Source organism: Melanostigma gelatinosum (genome assembly GCF_949748355.1).
Source record: "Melanostigma gelatinosum genome assembly, chromosome: 1".
NCBI lineage: Eukaryota > Metazoa > Chordata > Actinopteri > Perciformes > Zoarcidae > Melanostigma > Melanostigma gelatinosum.
Genome location: NC_136634.1, coordinates 13,984,686 through 14,001,780, shown reverse-complemented (window position 1 = coordinate 14,001,780; position 17,095 = coordinate 13,984,686). Strand labels below are relative to the sequence as shown.

General features: G+C 43.7%; 2 protein-coding genes across 3 annotated transcripts in view; one reads left to right on the top strand and one right to left on the bottom strand.

Annotated features, from left to right (window-relative positions):
• The window catches only part of mapk8ip2 (mitogen-activated protein kinase 8 interacting protein 2), a 25,804-nt gene extending 15,089 nt beyond the window's left edge, over positions 1-10,715 (top strand). Inside the window, exons 3-14 of one of the 2 annotated variants that reach the window (XM_079265906.1) lie at positions 2,142-2,375; positions 2,495-2,570; positions 3,702-3,803; positions 4,362-6,600; positions 6,870-7,078; positions 8,039-8,114; positions 9,056-9,228; positions 9,329-9,438; positions 9,560-9,682; positions 9,813-9,883; positions 9,976-10,074; positions 10,579-10,715. In XM_079265906.1, the coding sequence (XP_079122032.1) occupies positions 2,142-2,375; positions 2,495-2,570; positions 3,702-3,803; positions 4,362-6,600; positions 6,870-7,078; positions 8,039-8,114; positions 9,056-9,228; positions 9,329-9,438; positions 9,560-9,682; positions 9,813-9,883; positions 9,976-10,074; positions 10,579-10,651 (3,585 nt within the window). In that variant the 3' untranslated portion in view covers positions 10,652-10,715. Of the gene's footprint in view, positions 1-2,141; positions 2,376-2,494; positions 2,571-3,701; positions 3,906-4,361; positions 6,601-6,869; positions 7,079-8,038; positions 8,115-9,055; positions 9,229-9,328; positions 9,439-9,559; positions 9,683-9,812; positions 9,884-9,975; positions 10,075-10,578 lie in introns of both variants that reach the window. The other variant, XM_079265905.1, reaches the window with a different exon arrangement.
• arsa (arylsulfatase A) lies at positions 10,670-17,095 on the bottom strand. Its single transcript, XM_079265925.1, has 8 exons — positions 16,872-17,095; positions 15,838-16,078; positions 15,474-15,692; positions 15,141-15,310; positions 14,806-14,930; positions 14,375-14,502; positions 13,818-13,920; positions 10,670-13,709 (listed from the first exon to the last, which is right to left on the bottom strand). Exons 1-8 carry the CDS (start codon positions 17,090-17,092, stop codon positions 13,414-13,416), a joined length of 1,503 nt encoding a protein of 500 aa, XP_079122051.1. The 5' UTR covers positions 17,093-17,095; the 3' UTR covers positions 10,670-13,413.

The window sequence follows — 17,095 nt, the reverse complement described above, 5'->3', positions numbered from 1 at the left end:
TGGATTATAATGGGTCAGTGTGAGGAAACAGCATTGTGAATCTTGACAGTAGATTATGAAGCAAGAATGCTTATAATGATGGACTGAAAGGTTTGTCAACATATATGCCGAACTGTTATGACTCGTGGAACCACAGGGAAAAACAGGACTCAATAGCACAACACCAGAGAGCAGGATAAGGTGCAGCAAAACAGACTTGACTTCTCAGAAACAGGTTTGCTACAAAGGAGATCCGTCAGGTCATCAGGCAAACAATTCAGGCAGGGATGAGGCAAAGACGAGGTCAGGAGTAACAAGCAGAGATCACAAAGAACAGGACCATTAGCAGAAGGAAATCGCTTGGCACAGGGAACAAAGACGAGTTGTGGGTGATTACACACAGGTGGATCCAATCAGGGGCTGGGCAGACAATCACAAAGGCGGGAAACACACAAAGGCAGGAAGTAAAGAGTCTGAAACGAGAGTAGAGGTAAGTAACACAAAATGAAACAGGAAACATTTCAATAAAAGAAAAGATAAAACGTAAGGAGGAAGACCAGACATGGCCCATACACAAACCTTTAAAAACACATCCTCACATCCGATAAGTAGTTAGATGTAGGTATGCATATTCATGTGAACTCTCTCGGTAATAGATTGAGTGTTAATATTTGTTGCTGTGGCATAAAGTGGATGCACCAGGCGTCAGCAGGATTGTATTGGCTGTGCGAGAGGGTGAGCTTTGATTCCTCCATTAAAGAGACTGCACTGAGAGGCAGAGAAACTGCTGCGCTGTTCAAACGGCAAAGCCGAATAAATCAATCAATCGTGTTTTCATTGTCAAATTAGGGAAGGGATGGTAGCGTCCATGGAAACGATGATGGAGCAGCTTTTATTAAACTAAGTGTGAGTAGGGATGGGACGATATAGCGTTTTAACGTGGCTCGTGATGAAGAAAACAGTCACGATAAGTTGATCGCGGTGAATTTCTAATGTTGGGATAATTGGGAACGTCACAAGTGACTTGAAAAAGCTTTCTAGCTCGCTATATCATGGCAGACAGCCTGAATAAGCCAGAATTTTTGCCAGGATAACCACGACATTTTTCATATTGTCACTTTTGTCTGCTCTGTAAGGTTGAATGTAGATCAGAGATTATACAGTTCCAAAAGAAGCTATGACCAATTTTGTCTCGTCAAAGAATGTGCAATTATCTCTTCTTCCATGATAAGCAGCCAGTGTCAGATGTGTGTCAATAGGCCATTTTGTAGACTTCTCACCATCAATAATCCACCTTGTATCTGGCAAACATTAAAGCTACACCGCTACATTGCACCATATACACACTCTTGGAGGTGTGGTCTGATAAACCTCACAATCATTCAGTGCGCTGCTTTACGGTAAACCAGCTGCAACTTGAGAGACTTCTGATTGATCCGTTCTCGTTTAATTTCCCCTCCTATCTTCTCCTTTCATCTTCGTCTTTCGCTCACATACACACTATTTCTCCCTCATTTCTCTTCCTAACAGTCAATCCTCAAGACTGCTCCATTGTTCTGCTCTGCTTTGCATTTAGTGACTTAATTAGTTCGACCTTTTCACCTTTATCTTTTTTACGGGGAGGTGGTAATGCTGCTGATGCTGAAGCCTGCACTTAGCTTCTCTGTCTTATACTCACATACATGTATTCAGACTTGCACACACGCACACACACACACACATGCGCACACACACAAAACACCCTAGGCTGCATGAAAAACATCAGCAAAATGTGCTGTGGCTGTTAATGTGAAGTCTGTTGCAGTGTTGCCCACTACAGTGCTTTTATGTGTGTGTCTGTGTTTTACAAATGCCCTGTAATCAAAGAACATTGTGTTGCATGCTGTCCGTCTGTGCTCTCCTTGTTCTATTCATCCCTCAGACAGGCCTGTTCTTGGCAAAGCTTTAAAATGAAAATGGAAGTAATAGGCAGTGGACTGAAGGTAGCAGCTTGTTCCCTTTGTGTTGGCTCACTACATAATAGTTCCCCCTCTGCTGTCAGGGCAGGAGATGCTTTAATTTGTGTGAAATAGGCTGAAGGTGGGAAAGTATAAAGCATCCTTTACTTTATCCTCTCTACCCCATTACAAGTCTCTCTCTTTCCCTCTCTCTTCCGGCATCAGGACTCTCTCATTCTGGAGAAGAGTGACATGCACCGCCCAGTATGCTCCTTCCAGGATGACTTCCAAGAGTTTGAGATGATTGACGACGAGGATGACGATGATGATGAGGAAGATGATGAAGAGGTTGACCCTGATGCACCCCCGTCCCCCTCTGCCTCCCCTCCCCTCTCCCCTACTCTTGGCACGCTGAAGAGTAGGCCCACCACACTAAACCTCACCACTGCTGTGTCACAGGTAAGCAGCCTGAAGCTGTGGTCCAAAGCACACACGAAACACAGATTACGTTTAACTCGTAGTCTTTGTAATTGTACTGTACATTTTTATGAATATCTCCTTCTCTGTCTTCTCATTAGGATTCACTTAACAATAACAGCAGTCTGTCCCCGAAGAAAGGAAGCTGGCAGGACTCTTTACGCAAGACCTCACAGGGTAAATACACACAATTATCTCTATAGATTTGGGTATGGATGATTTTATTTTGTTTTAGTTGTTAGTCTACTACACAATGATACTTCACAAAAGATGCAGCTTATTTTGACTGACAAGATTTTGGTTCGTCTTTGGAGAAGTTATCAGAAATAATTGTAATTAATTTGCATGTTGCAGGAATTATGTTGCTTCATCGTTTTTCATGTGTTGGATGCAGTACACCCAACATTCATTTATTTGTCTGGACAACACCATATGGAGTAAGCTATGTCCTGATCGTAGATCAGGCATACTGTATGGCATATATCAAAGCTTTGCCTTAAATGGTTTTAGATGGATTTCTCTCAAGATAAGCAATTAGAAAGAAACAATTAAACATAAAAAACTATAAAGGTGCACTGAGTGAGAAGCGTCTGCAATGTTGTAATGTTTGAATGAACCCACAATTGGATCTCACTCATCAGACATGCTCTCCTTTTTATCACCTATTAGCTCTGTCTCACGGCATGCCCGTGATTTGAAGCATTTATTTGGGCTTCAAGTCTACCTTTTAGACAATACACGGGTAAACTTGATGTTGATGCCCAATAAAAATGCACTGAATAACTGTGTCTCTGGCAGCAGCTGAGCGGCGGGAATGCCTTCATCTGTGTGTGTACCGGTAGTTCTGTTAGCTGTTAGCTGCTAAACAAACCGTCGAAAATAATCAAATTTAACAACGAACCACTCAATGTGCCTTACACCCATTCATACACTTATGGCAGAGGCTACATGCAAGGTGCCACCTGCCCATCAGGACCCTTTAACTAATTCACGCATCCAGTTTGGTGCAGCAGGATGTCAAATTAGCCGTGGACAGACAGAGATGCACACGCTCACTCACACACGCACATACACAACCGATCTCATTATCTCTTCGCAGAGATATTAATTACTTGCCACAACAATCAATTCATTAGACATTGAAGTATTTCAAGTTTTTTTTCTTTTTTTTTTACATTTTTCATTTTTGAATTGATTGTCCCAGATGGGCAGGTTTATTGTTGCCTTGTTTAAAATAAAGTCCGCTATTATAAACAATCCTTACACTGTAGGCATTACATTGAAAATGAATATCTTCTCTCCCTGCAGGTCGTCTGTCTCCAACCCACTCGTGTCTGGAGGATGGTAGCCATGTGACAGGCCAGTGCCCAGCCTCTCCAGTTTCCCAGGCACCAGGGTCTCAGAGCAAAGGTACACCACCAAAACAGGCAGGGGAGGGCGGGAACCCCCAATCCCCTCACAGGCCCCTCCTTTGCGACATGGAGGGCAACAGGCGAGAGAGGCCCGAATACGGTAACATAAAGGCCAGCCTGGCAAGCTTAGAGCTCATTCCATTATCATCAGTGTCGTGTAGTGCCGTGATGTTAAATGGAGTGATGTGATGTGAATACTTATACTTGTTGAGTGTATGTTCAGCCATGTTGATTCTTACAAAGCCCTTTGCAATCGTCTATTTTAGGGAATCAAATTATTGTGTTTTTAAATGAAGAGTTTGCTGGACTTGCTCATCCCACATCTTCTTTTTCTAAACTGATTATTCATTTAAGAAAAATGTCTCTTTGCTATTCTTTAAGCCCTTTTTTTAATCTCCTCTCTTTAATTGTCCAAATTGCCTCCACGTCTCTTATGACCTGTCACCTTTGACTTTTTTCATTCTCTACATCATCTTCTCCATAATCCTCAATGTCCGCCTGTATTTTCATTCTCTCATGGCCTTTCTTGTGTCTCCTCACCTTTTTAAATTCACAGGCTCATTTGGTCAACACAAGACCCACCCTCGCTCTGGTGACATCACTGAGCCAAAGGCAGACCCTTTAATTCAGACAACCAGAGTACCTTCTGTAGACGAGCACTCCCAGTGTTCCGACACAGAGGTGGACCACGACCTCAACAGTGACCACAACCACAAACATTCAAACCGGCGTGCCACCGACACTTATACGATCACCAGTGAGTCAGGTGTGGAGCCTGAGAACGACTTAGACCTAGATGGAACCAGTCGTTGCTTGTCATCCACTGCACCCATGGGAGCCAACGACGGTGCCGATACACCCTTCTCTGATGAGGAGCTGGAGAAAGATTTTGAGGTGGAGTTCATGTGTAAGGAGACGTACGACATGGTGTGTAAGGAGAATCGGTCGTCATATGTGGAATTCCCCTCCATTGAACCCGTCTCCTTCTCTAGCTATGTGTCCTCCAGCCACTCAGATGCTCTTGGCCATTCCAACAGTTCAGATGCAGCAGTTTCTGCCATGGAGGCAGCAGCTAACGACTCAACCTCACCTTCCTCAGACCCAGGGATAGCAGATATGAACCAGCAGGGTTACATGACTTCAGACCCGGACAAGGACCTCAGCTCTCCAGGCTCTGACTCTGACATTGAAGGGGAGCTAGAGGCAGCGTTTGCCTGTGGAGGGCCCGTGGTCTCCAACATGATCTCCTCTATCTCAGAGACAGAGCTGGATCTGACCAGTGATGACAGCAGCAGTGGACGCTCATCTCATCTCACCAACTCCATTGAGGAGGCCAGCTCGCCTACATCAGACCAGGAACTGGACCCGGATACAGAGTTAGAGCAGGACAGTGGCATCGTGGGACTCAAAGCGTCTCTACTCCTGGGCCAGCCTGACCCAATCAAAGAAGGGTCTAATCTTCCCTCTCCTTCGCCTCTACCCTCACCTACTATTGCTACACCATCCCCTGATGACTCACCCATCTTACCTCCTGAGTCCTACGACGATGATCAAGCTCTGATGGGGCTGCAGAATGTGGACGATGAGCTGTCCTTTGAGCACCAAGCTGACCCAGATGAGACTCTGCCTCCAGCCCAACGATGTGAGGACAGTCTGTCCAGACAGTTGGTGCTGCAGATAGAACCAGACCACAGTCGGGAGAGCTTCAAACGCTCCTTCTACCTGCCAGTGGGACCCAGGCTAATGCCCAGTGCAGATGAATATGATGGAACCAGTGAGGGAGACTCTGAATCAGAAAGCGAAGACGACCTGAGTGAGAACTCAGACTCACCGTGGCTGCTCAGCAACTTGGTCAACAGGATGATCTCAGAGGGCTCGTACCCAATCAGCTGTCCTGAGGACTGCTTCAAGAGGAAAGTGTCTGTGTCAGACACCATCTCACCATCCTCAGACATTGGAGAGGGAGATGGTTTCAATGATGAGGACCAAGAGAAGAAATCAGAATTGGAGGGATCAGAGGAAGAAGAAAAGGAAGGTGAGGGGTACAGAAAGGATATGATGGAACCAGGAGAGAGGAGAAAGAGCATGGAGACTTCAAAAGAAGGAGCAGTGATAAGTCCCTGTCTGTATATGAACAACCCGACTGGTGACACCATAACCCCATTGATCTTGGAGCACTGTGCAAACAATGGAAGGGGAACCACAGATTTCAGCTCCAAGTATACCACTAAAGACTCTGAGAAGATCTTCACAGACAAACTATCTAAGAACGCCAGGAGACAAGAGGGAAATGAAGAGCCTAATAATGACTTGATGATGCTGGAGGGTAGGAAGGATCTGGACTCACCGAGCCTCAGTGAGAGTGTGGTCAGCGACAAGGACGAAGGACGAGAGACGGAGCCCAGGCCAAAGAGCCGTTCCTCAGCATCTCTTGAGCGTATCACCGAGGTTAAACACAGCCTGACACTGGATATACCCACTGCCCAGACTAACCGCTGCTTTAGCCTCACCTACTCCACAGACAATGACGAAGAGGAGGATGACGGAGACTCTTACCCATTCCTGGGTGGCTTGAGGAAGGAGTCTTACCGGGGTAGTGACTTAGAGCTTGACAGTTCACCACCTATTGATTCCAGTGTGCAAGACCGTCCCTTACCTGACCATGACCTCCCACTGTGTAAGAAAGATCTGGCTCTAAGGGAGCAGAACGAAGAGGATGAACTGGCCTATGACTCCATGAAGTACACGTTAGTGGTGGATGAGAATACTACGCTGGAACTCGTCAGCCTCAGAAGGTATGCTCTGAAAATGAGTGAAATGTCTGGAAGCTAAATATAAACTGTAGTATGAGTGTGTCTGTGTATAAACTGAGCAGAGCAACTGGAATATTATTTGCATAATTCATCTACCAGAGCTAATTTTGTACAACATTTCTTTAAAATGCTCTAATTGAACACTACTTCAGAATGATGTGCCTTACAGTAGTGAATCAAGCTGTCTGTCAGTACTTGTGGATTACTAGCTCTAATTGGAAATTTGAAACGGACAAACTGTGTCCTATCAGGTGCACCTCCGTTCTGAGTGATGACAGTGAGTTGTCCACACTATGTGACGAGGAGCCTTTGGGGACAGGAGAAGTGTGCTATGGTCGAGATGATGAGGGAGTGAGGCCAGAACTTCTCAGTTCTTCTGAGGACTCCTCTCCTGAAGCTGACCTCCCATTCTCCAAGAAGTTCCTCAATGTGTTTGTCAACAGCACCTCCCGCTCCTCCAGTAAGTTGCGCATAATGCTATTTAGACACTGCACCCTTCTGTAAAACTCTCAGATATGTACTGATTTTTAGTGATTAAAGGAATAGTTTGTCTCTTTGGGAAATACACATGTTCTCTTTCTTCCTGAGAGTTGAACATCTATACAATTCTTATATTGGTCAATTAGATATAAAACTACAGTCAGGAGATGGGTAGCTAAGCTAACTAAGACAAAGTATATCTTGCGTGTTTTATTCAGAATGCACATAAAACCAATACTTGTTGTTTTTACACTTTGGTTTGTTAATAAGTGATCTAGGTTTTTACCTTTGGATGGAGCCAGGCTAGCTGTTTCCCCTGTTTTCAGCATTCATGCTAAGCTAAGCTAACCGTCTCCTGGCTTAGTATACACACATGAAAGTGGTATTGATCTTCTCATCTAACTCTAGGCAGAAAATGAACGTCCAAAATTCCAAAATGTGGAACTAGTCCTTTAACCTAAGGCCCCTGTAAATAATTTAGCCTACAGCTAATGGCCCTGGAGCATCTTTGCTAAAATTGTTCACTCAGGGTCCTCAGAATTAATATACGCCATTAGGGTTTAACTCATCACTGTCAGCATCATACATTAACATGTGATCTAAATTTGGCAGGGAGCCCACACAAAACCAATGGGAGGGCTCTGCTTCCCAGTACATCCATCATGAATCAGTGCTCTCGCTTCAAGGCTCATGTCCATAATGAAGGGTGATTTGCATAATGAAAGGCTCATTACAAGGACTTTAGTTGCCATTTCTTCTTTGACAAATCCAATCAGCTTCCATTTAGACTTCCTCACATAAAGGTTATTTGAGAATGTTCCCCCAACAAATAACAAACAATGTTATTTGTATTTTATTTTGGACATTTACCTTTCTATTTGAAATAAAAAAAGTTTTCAGGGCATTAAAACAGTGTAACTGGTGTCTGTTTACCATGTAGGCACAGAGTCCTTTGGACTTTTCTCCTGTACCATCAATGGAGAGGAGAGGGACCAGACACACAGGGCAGTCTACAGGTAAGACAATCTACAGTACACTCATTTTTAATCATGGGACCTCAATGTGAATTGGTGAAACAATCATCTTTATAATTAACTCGACATCATTTCGTGATAAGATCACACCAGCCAGGTCGCCAAATTGGTCCAGGGGCGTGCTCATTTTTCACGCTATCACATGGACAAAATCTGTCCACAGACATAAAAACACCTGGCAGAGTACTCAAAACTGCTTCTGCTGTAATTCCCGCTACAGCAGGTGTCTCCAAGACCGCATTTTACCTTGATGACAAACAAACACAGACCCACAAGGTGAAAGCAATATCAGCCACATGCTGTCACGGCTGATAACGATTGCAAAAAAGAATAGTTGTTTTGTAGAATTGGTACGGTGGAATGAATTGTGAATGCCATTAGCTCCAATTTTCCAATTACCATTTTGTGTCTGGGGAAAAAAAGTCCTTGAGAAGACAAACAAAACAATATTTCTTTCGAGGTTTCACTAACTGTGTTACGGAGGAGAGCAGATGGCCAAGCTAAAGCTGAGCTCGCGAGCTGCAGGGTGACCAGTAATAATCACATCAGCCACCACCTGTGTCTGTGCTTGTGTGTGTGCGAGCTAGAGGGAACGCTACATGCACCTCCTTTGTATACACGTAAATGTTGTGAATGTATAATTATGTATTTGCTTTGCCACGGTCCTCTATCAGTAAGTACATCCGCACATTTAGAGCTCGTTGTCTTCCTCCACCCACCCCACAATCGTTTCTCTGTCAGCTGTTTCATCCCTCTTCTCTCTCCGCTCCCCAATGGGAGTAACCTGAAACTCAAACAGACGCTTCCTGATCAAATTACCTCCACTCTATAAGATACCAAGCAGCACCGATACCATGTAAGACAGTGTGTGTAACAGTAGTTTTGGGGTTTTTAGTCCTCCTCCTCTCTGCTGCTCTCTGCAGGTTCATTCCCAGACATGCAGATGAGCTGGAGCTGGATGTGGATGATCCTTTATACGTAGAGGAAGAAGAGGATGACTACTGGTACCGAGGCTATAACATGCGGACAGGGGAGAGGGGCATATTTCCTGCTTTCTATGCCCATGAGGTCATAGGCCAGTCTAAGGAGCTGTTGGGTGAGTTGAGAGACACAGCGACTGTTGTTTCCTCTGCCTCTCTGTTAGGGTCAGAAAAATCACATGTCCTGTACGTGTGTGTCCATGTTGCTCCCCGTAGGAATGAAACGAAATCCAGCATGGATCGAGACTTTCAGCGTTCAGTTTTTGGGGTCTGTTGAGGTTCCTCATCACCAAGGCAACGGCATTCTCTGTGCCGCCATGCAGAAGGTAAGTGGGAAACAACAAAAACATTATGCGCGATCACACAAAACAGACACAATCATGTATGACATACTGTGTGCACCATTAAAGCATGTTTGTTTTGACACATCACAATATTTTCTGTTAGATTGCAATATCGAGGAAACGGACGGTACATGTGCGACCTCCTTCCCTCTGTGAGCTGGAGATTAGCTTGCAAGGAGTGAAACTGATCATGAGCCTGGAGGATGAGTATGACATCCTTGATGAGGTATGGAAAAACAAATCATAAATAAACAAATCATAGACAATTTATCCAAAGTCAGTCTTCCCTTTAATATGAAATAATGTGGCATTGATAGCTTTTTTTCTTTCTTCCTGTCTGTCTCTGCGTCTCATAGTATGACAGATGTAGTCACTTCTTCCAGATGAAAAACATTTCCTTCTGCGGATGCCATCCGAGGAACAACTGGTGAACAAGCACATTGGTTTTGTGCCCTCGTGTCAGCAGCGTACAGTGTAACATCTGCCTGATTTCATCATATGGTTTTCTTCTCTTTGCAGCTACTTTGGCTTCATCACTAAGCACCCGATGCTGAACAGATTTGCTTGCCACGTGTTTGTATCCCAGGAGTCCATGCGACCTGTAGCAGAGTGTGTTGGGTGAGTACAAATCACATTATTAAACATACAACAATGTATGTTTCTATCAATTTGTTTGATTTGATATGTGTACTCCACTTAAACTGTAAATGTACTTTTATTGTCAACATGCTGTGTTGAAAGATTGGAGAATTATATCATATTTTAAGTGTCTCATTAATGGTTTGCATTTGTATTCTGATCTCAAAGTCCTGGATTAAAGTGCATCTTTACTACCAACCACTCTCATCTGTAGTTGCAACAGTGATCGGGTATCCAGGTTTATTTTTGCACCGTAGCCCTTTATGTTCGTGCATATGTGGAAGCTTAGTCGTGTCGGTTAAAGCCGCATGGTTTGGGCAGAACGGTTTCATCCATTAGCTGTAGGTCCTGTGTTTCTGTGGAATAGACCCAACGAGAATTTGCTTCTATTCAGTGTTAAATATGTTACTACAAGTTGGATAGAAGGCTGTCTTCTAATAGCTGGCAGGTTTGTCTTTAGTCATCTGTCCGTCTCTTCCGCAGACGAGCCTTTCAGGAGTACTACCAGGAACATCTGGAGTACGCCTGCCCCACCGAGGACATCTACCTGGAGTAAGAAGTGTTGCCATGATGACCACCTTCTTTCTCCGCAGCTTGTGTGTGTCCACCAGGTTTGCCACCAGAGGGCGCTGTCAGTGGGGTCTTCTCTCCATTGTAAAACACTCTTCTGTGAGATCTTAATTTTTACAGTATGCTAGGCATTTGACTGATTTCATTCATCCCTCTCGCTCTCTGTTTATTTCCGTCATCTAGATGGATCGATTGCCTGTTTCTTTGATCTTTTTCTATGATATAAAAAGATGCCGAGCACCTGTTTATTTAAGGGTTCCTCTTTTGAAATGAAAACAACATACCTACTGCTGCTGTTTCACTCTGCATGGCTAGTAGGGTTACTGCACACAGACACACTAAGAAACACACATATCCATGAGAATGGCAAGCAGCTCAACAATCAAAACGGGAATGGTGTAGAATCCAGAGGTTGGCGTTTGATTAACTGTAAATATGTATTTGTTCAATATTGACAAACTGCTAATTTGATTTCTACCGATAGTGGCATTGGAGCAAAGTAGAGAGTGCAGTGAACTGTCCTTGTGTCGCGTACGAGACGTAGTGTGTGTTGTAAATAGGTGTATAGAAAGTAGACATACAGGCGCCTCATCCAGACTAATTAAGAAACACTCACAGCTGAGACTGATGGAGGGGATTTTGTTTTGTTGCGGGGATTAATGACTGCAGGTGTAAGAGATCTAAAAGTAATGAACTTTGACTGTCATTTGCCACGCAGATATTTTATCCAGCTTGGATTAGATGCAGTGAGTGTCAGCACATTTGGATGATATGACGGAACCGTTTTACTTTTGTCCCGTCCTCAAAGTTGCACTGCTTGCTGACCTTCACACTGGGTAGCTTTCATAGGGAATTATTCAACTGGTAGATCATAGATCACTGTCAGCTTTGCTGTGATTGATGTGCGTTTCAGGTCCAAGAAAGCAAAGGCCCTCTGAAAAGCCATATTCTTACACCTCCAACTGTTTAACTCTGGTTGTCAGTGACGTCCTCGTCTCCGTTTTCTTTTGACTCGACAGTTTCAGTGAGAGAAAAGGAATGACTTACCGGTAGCTACGTGTCAGTAATACTGTTTTGCAGTGTGCCTACTGTACAGGGAGAGCGTCCTGCTAACACTTGGTCCTGGTATCACAATGTTATCAAACCTTTAATGAAGCATTAAAAGGGAGGTTTTATAATTATGTAAACGGTTAGACTTTCATCTCGTTTTTAAAGGGGATGGCAACATCTTCCCACGTTCATTTATTGCTCTTAGTCTAGTTCAAAGGTTGAAGCATCATTCACACATTTCACAATAACCTACTCTGGGGTTGTTGTAGCATACCATAGCTTACAGTCTAGCACCTTGTATACAGGAGGAGAGGGGTTATATTTAACAATTAACGCACTCACTACAGTCATCTGAAATATCAGGCTTTACCATCCCCATTGTTCTTTCAGACACTGTTTAGCATCTTGTTCTGCTGCTTTCAGTCATAGTCCACAAGAACAAGCTCCTCAGTTCACTGTTGATATGGCAGGAGGGCGGTAGGGTGTTATCTGCATATGTATCGCTGTCAGTTAGATCATGTATATATCACAGCGAATCTAAGATAGTGCTGTGTCCTTTATGTTGAGTATGTTATGAAATATTATGTACATGAATTTAAAAAAAAGAAATATCACAACCAGACAAAAAAAACCCTGAAAGAAAAAGAAAAACATAAAAATCTGTGATCTGCAATAATTCAATTTCAGTGTCTTATGTTTCTTCACAAGATGTTAACTCATCATCTGTGAAACAGGTGGCTTTTTGGGTTCCTGCCAACTCCATAACTCTCTGCACAGGCTTCAGCAGCACATTTAGGGCACATTTGTGAGATGTGACATCATTAGTGTGACACACACACCCACCAGACGACTGACCGGTCTGCTGTTAGAGCTGAATAGTGACCGAGTCAGCTTCCACTGGAAAACTATTATTGCATCTTGCCAATTATAGTAATCACCTTTGAGCTCCAACAGTGTGACCCATCGCTGATCTGTATCTATTTGCTTCTAATTATGTTTTCCTATCTCATCACAGCCCAGTTGAAACCGCTCTTTCCACACAGCTACACAAAAACAACCTCCGAGGACGATCTAGTCCCATATAGCCGCTCAGACATAAACTAACAGTTAAACCAAACTTTTGACTTTAATACATTAACACGATTCTTCACTGTATACCTAGAGCAAAACATTGTGACAGAACCAACATATCCTATCTTGTATCTTTAAAAACAAGGACGTGTAAAATTAATGAAAATTCCAGGGAAAAACAAAGAAAAAGATGACAAAAGAAATCACTCTGCCTTGTCATGGGTTTGGTCTTATGAATAAAATATATGCTTGATGTCCGAAACCTTTTTTGTTGTCGTTATTGTTCAGATCCACTCTTTATTGTTTGTGTGACTGCAAGGCATTTCACATGAAACCCAGACATCTATTCAAAATGTTATGATTCCAAAGAATGTTGAGGTGGAAATGGAATCTATTCAAATAGTCTGGAAATAAACAGTCCAGTGTTATACAATAGTTCTCAATGTAGTCAATATAAATATTAAGAACTTTTACTTTTCAGTACAAACTCTAATTCTGTAATTATACTGTAGCTGTCCAGTAGCAATGCATCATCAGACAATCAGCTTTCTCACAGAACAACCTCATAGTCAGTGCAGTACCTCCAGCCTGTCCCACATCTTTAGCGGTTGTGGGATTTTTTTCCCATTAACACTTGCAGCAGCTGGGCTTGGGGCTACACTGAGGACTGCAGCAAGGCTCCAGGTTCAGGTCTGATCCTTTCGATATCTGGCTCTCTCCAAACACCATGGAGGCTTCAAACTGCCCCTTGACCTTCTTGATCCTCTCCAACACGGCTTGGAGGTCGGGTCTTTCAATCAGGGGGAGAGGGTAGTGCTCTGAGGGGTCGGCCTCCAGGTTGAAAATAAGAGGGGGGTCGTGGGCCTTGAGGACTGTAAATAATGAGCAGTCTTGGTCCGGGGTAGAACTGCTGTGGGCAGCACCTGATTGCACAAACACGGACAAGCAGGAGTCAGAAAATACCTCAGCTCTGACTGTGTGATTATGCTTCTTGACATTTCAACTAATTGTGCATACGATGCCTCGTGTACCTCGTGTATAGAAGTGGGCCTTGTACTTCCCAAGCCTGAGAGCAAACAGACCATACATCTCACTGGGGTCTGTGGGGTAGAACATCATCGCCTCCCTTTTACTCTGCAAAAAACGGTAGAATTAGGTGAGGTTGGCAGAGCACACCAGCGATGGTACGGTAGACGGCATTAACCGTCCAAAGTTTAAAATGTTTAACTTTTTACCGTCCTCTGCGACGGAATTTACAATCGGATGTTATGTAACTCACCCACACGAGGATAAATGTTTCAATTTGCAATACAGCTACATCTTATAGATACTAGAATAATTACATCAAATAGTAGAAAGGAAATCATTTGATTTCATATATTTGATTCCATCAGCACAGCAACATATCTTCATGTGTGTTTTGTTGACGTAATGTCATTATGTCGGACTGCTTGTTTGTGTGTCCGTCTGCTGTCCACCTTCTGCCTGGTTCCATGTGAAAGCACCATTAGAGATAATAAAATGAACACGTCAGCTTGGTTTTCACATTATTTCAATCTCTTCAGAGTGTGAGGTATGATGTCACTACCTTTCCTTGGTTGACAAGGATTTCTGTCATGTCGACCCCATCCAGCATCACCCGGGGTAGTTTGGCTCCTGCCAGACTTGCAATGGTGGGGAGGATATCTAGAGTGCTGGCCATCTCATGAGTCACACCTAAAGAGATGCGTACGGAGAAGGAACAAGCGACAATCGCTAAAAGGCCATGTGTAATGGGTTTGCATTCATTATGGAATTCATATTGTCATACTGGATTGTATGAAATCAGTGAAAAGACTTGTGGTATGCTTTTGAAAATGGTCAACAGTAAAGCTTAGCATACGTGACTGAAATAAGCAAAACCACCAGTACGGTCTTTGAATATATACACCAAGTGGTCTGTGTAGAAACCTTTTTGTTTTGTACTTGGTAGCATCACTCAGTCTAAACTTTTGGTGCAGAGGATTAAGGAGTCCAGACCTGGCCTGATGGTCCCTGGCCAGAAGGCGATGGCTGGCTCCCTCATGCCCCCCTCATAAGTGGTGCCTTTTCCACATTTCAGAGGACCAGCGTTCCCTCCACGGGACATACGCATAAGTTCGGGCCTACACACGGAGACGGGAATAACACAACATTTGATAAAAGGCAATAAATCAAATGTAAAAGAGGGCAAAGATATAATGCAACTTCCCCTTTGAACAATACTGTACCACAGCTATGAGGAGGGAGAGTAAAATGTCTGCATAAGAAAGTAACTACCGTACAAATACAACACACGTCATAGATTCATAAACAAACTGGCAACAGAAACCAACCCATTGTCTGAAGTGAAGAAGACCAGTGTGTTGTTGATCACTCCTGTCTTCTCCAGAGTTGTCATGAGGTTTCCTATTGTGTTGTCAAACTCCAAAAGTGCATCTCCAAATGGGCCCCTTAAAGAGCGCCCGGCTGCCCCTGAACCTGCATACTGGGGGTAGTGGGTGTGCTGTAGGAGGAAGTAGAATAATGGGTTTACTGTCTCGCTGCACTACCAGTGCACTCACGTTTTGCCTTCTAAAGACTTTAACCGACCAGGAGAGAGCTCTGATTCTGCCCTGATTGCAAATGTTGTTTTGCTCGAGCCATCAAAGACTGTCTTTTTTGCTTACATGGGAGGGATAGTAGAGGAAGAACGGTTGTTTTTTCTTGGCTGAGGAGGTGATGAAACTGGTTGCAAAATCACTGTAAGCCCTTTCCAGATCGAGGAAGTTGACTGGCTGCTGCTTGATGATCTCATTTTGCATTAGTGGGACAGTTACAGTGTCAACATCACACAATCCAAAACACTTAACATCTGGAGGGAAACAAGTCAGGTTCTGACAGGGGCCCTGGGAAAGAAAGAGCGAGACAGAAGAAAAATAGACAAAAAATGAAATAGACACTAAAATAGACATTGCAGAAAATAAATCACATTACGCTATTTTTTAACAATTACCAGCACAGATTACTTTTCAAAACTTAAAGTGCATAGACCATGTCATGGGAGTAGGGGATCCCCAGGTACTGGTCAAACCCCTGCCTGGTTGGAAGAAACGTCCCGTTGGCCCCGACTCCTAAGTGCCACTTCCCCATGGCAGCAGTAGCGTAGCCCACAGGCTTCAACACTTCAGCAATGGTGGTCTCATTTAGAGGAAGACCGCCTCTAGAGCCTGGGTACAACACTCCTGGGTAGGTACCTGAGCGGGTCTGATAGCGCCCCGTCAACAACGATGCCCTGGAAAGCCATCGAAGAGGTAGGAAGGATGGGAAAGTGTATAATGTGTGTGGGCTGGAGAGATCAGTTTTGCAAAATGTGACTAAAAGTATATAAGGTTGCTGTAATTTACAAATGTCTTTGAACATGGAGATATTCTTCACGTGAACCAGCTGTCGTTACACACAGAGAAACTAAGTATAAGGATGAAGGATGTAAACGGTGCAGAATATGAAAGGCAAAGGAACAATAGTTCATCCATGAATCAGTTTTCTATGCCAGCTTACCTTTTCCAGGGTGGAGCATTTTACAACATGCATGTACACAGTGGAATTTTAAAGTCATGGCTAAGAAATGTAAACTGTTTCCGATTGTGTTGCTCAATAGCCATGACCCACTGTGTTCAAAATATGTTGCACAATACTGCTGATGAAGTCACATGATGTTTTGATTTCGTTTCGGTGTATCATTGTTTTTGTGTAATATGCTTAAACAACTACTGTTAAGTTATAATGTGATAAATCGAAGAAGTCAATGTGAGCCACATTGTGAAACACAATTTATTTTTTGCAGAGTTATCAAATTGTGACAACGTGCACATTTTCTTTTTTATTACATAATTATTGTTTGGCTGCAACGCACGCGTAGCCACATTTTAAAGTCAGAGACAGCAAACAATTAGGGGATTTAGCGGGACTTCTACATAGAAATGATTGTCCAGGTGTGGTAATCTCTCGGATTCTCCCTCTCACCGTAACCGTACATTGAAATCAACCAGCGGCGGTCCTGTGTGAACAACGGACAGTGTAACTACCTGGACGGGGTGCAGACGGGACTGGTGCAGTAGAAATCGGTGAACCGGAGTCCTCCCGCTGCCAGGCGGTCCAGGTTTGGAGTGAGTGAACTGGGGTGTCCATAGCAGCCCAGGTCCCCGAAACCTAAATCGTCTGCGAAAAGGAGGACAAAATTCGGCGTTGAAGCCGAGCAGGTGTGAAACAGGAAATTTGTCAAAAAGTAGAAGCGGATGTTGTCCATCCT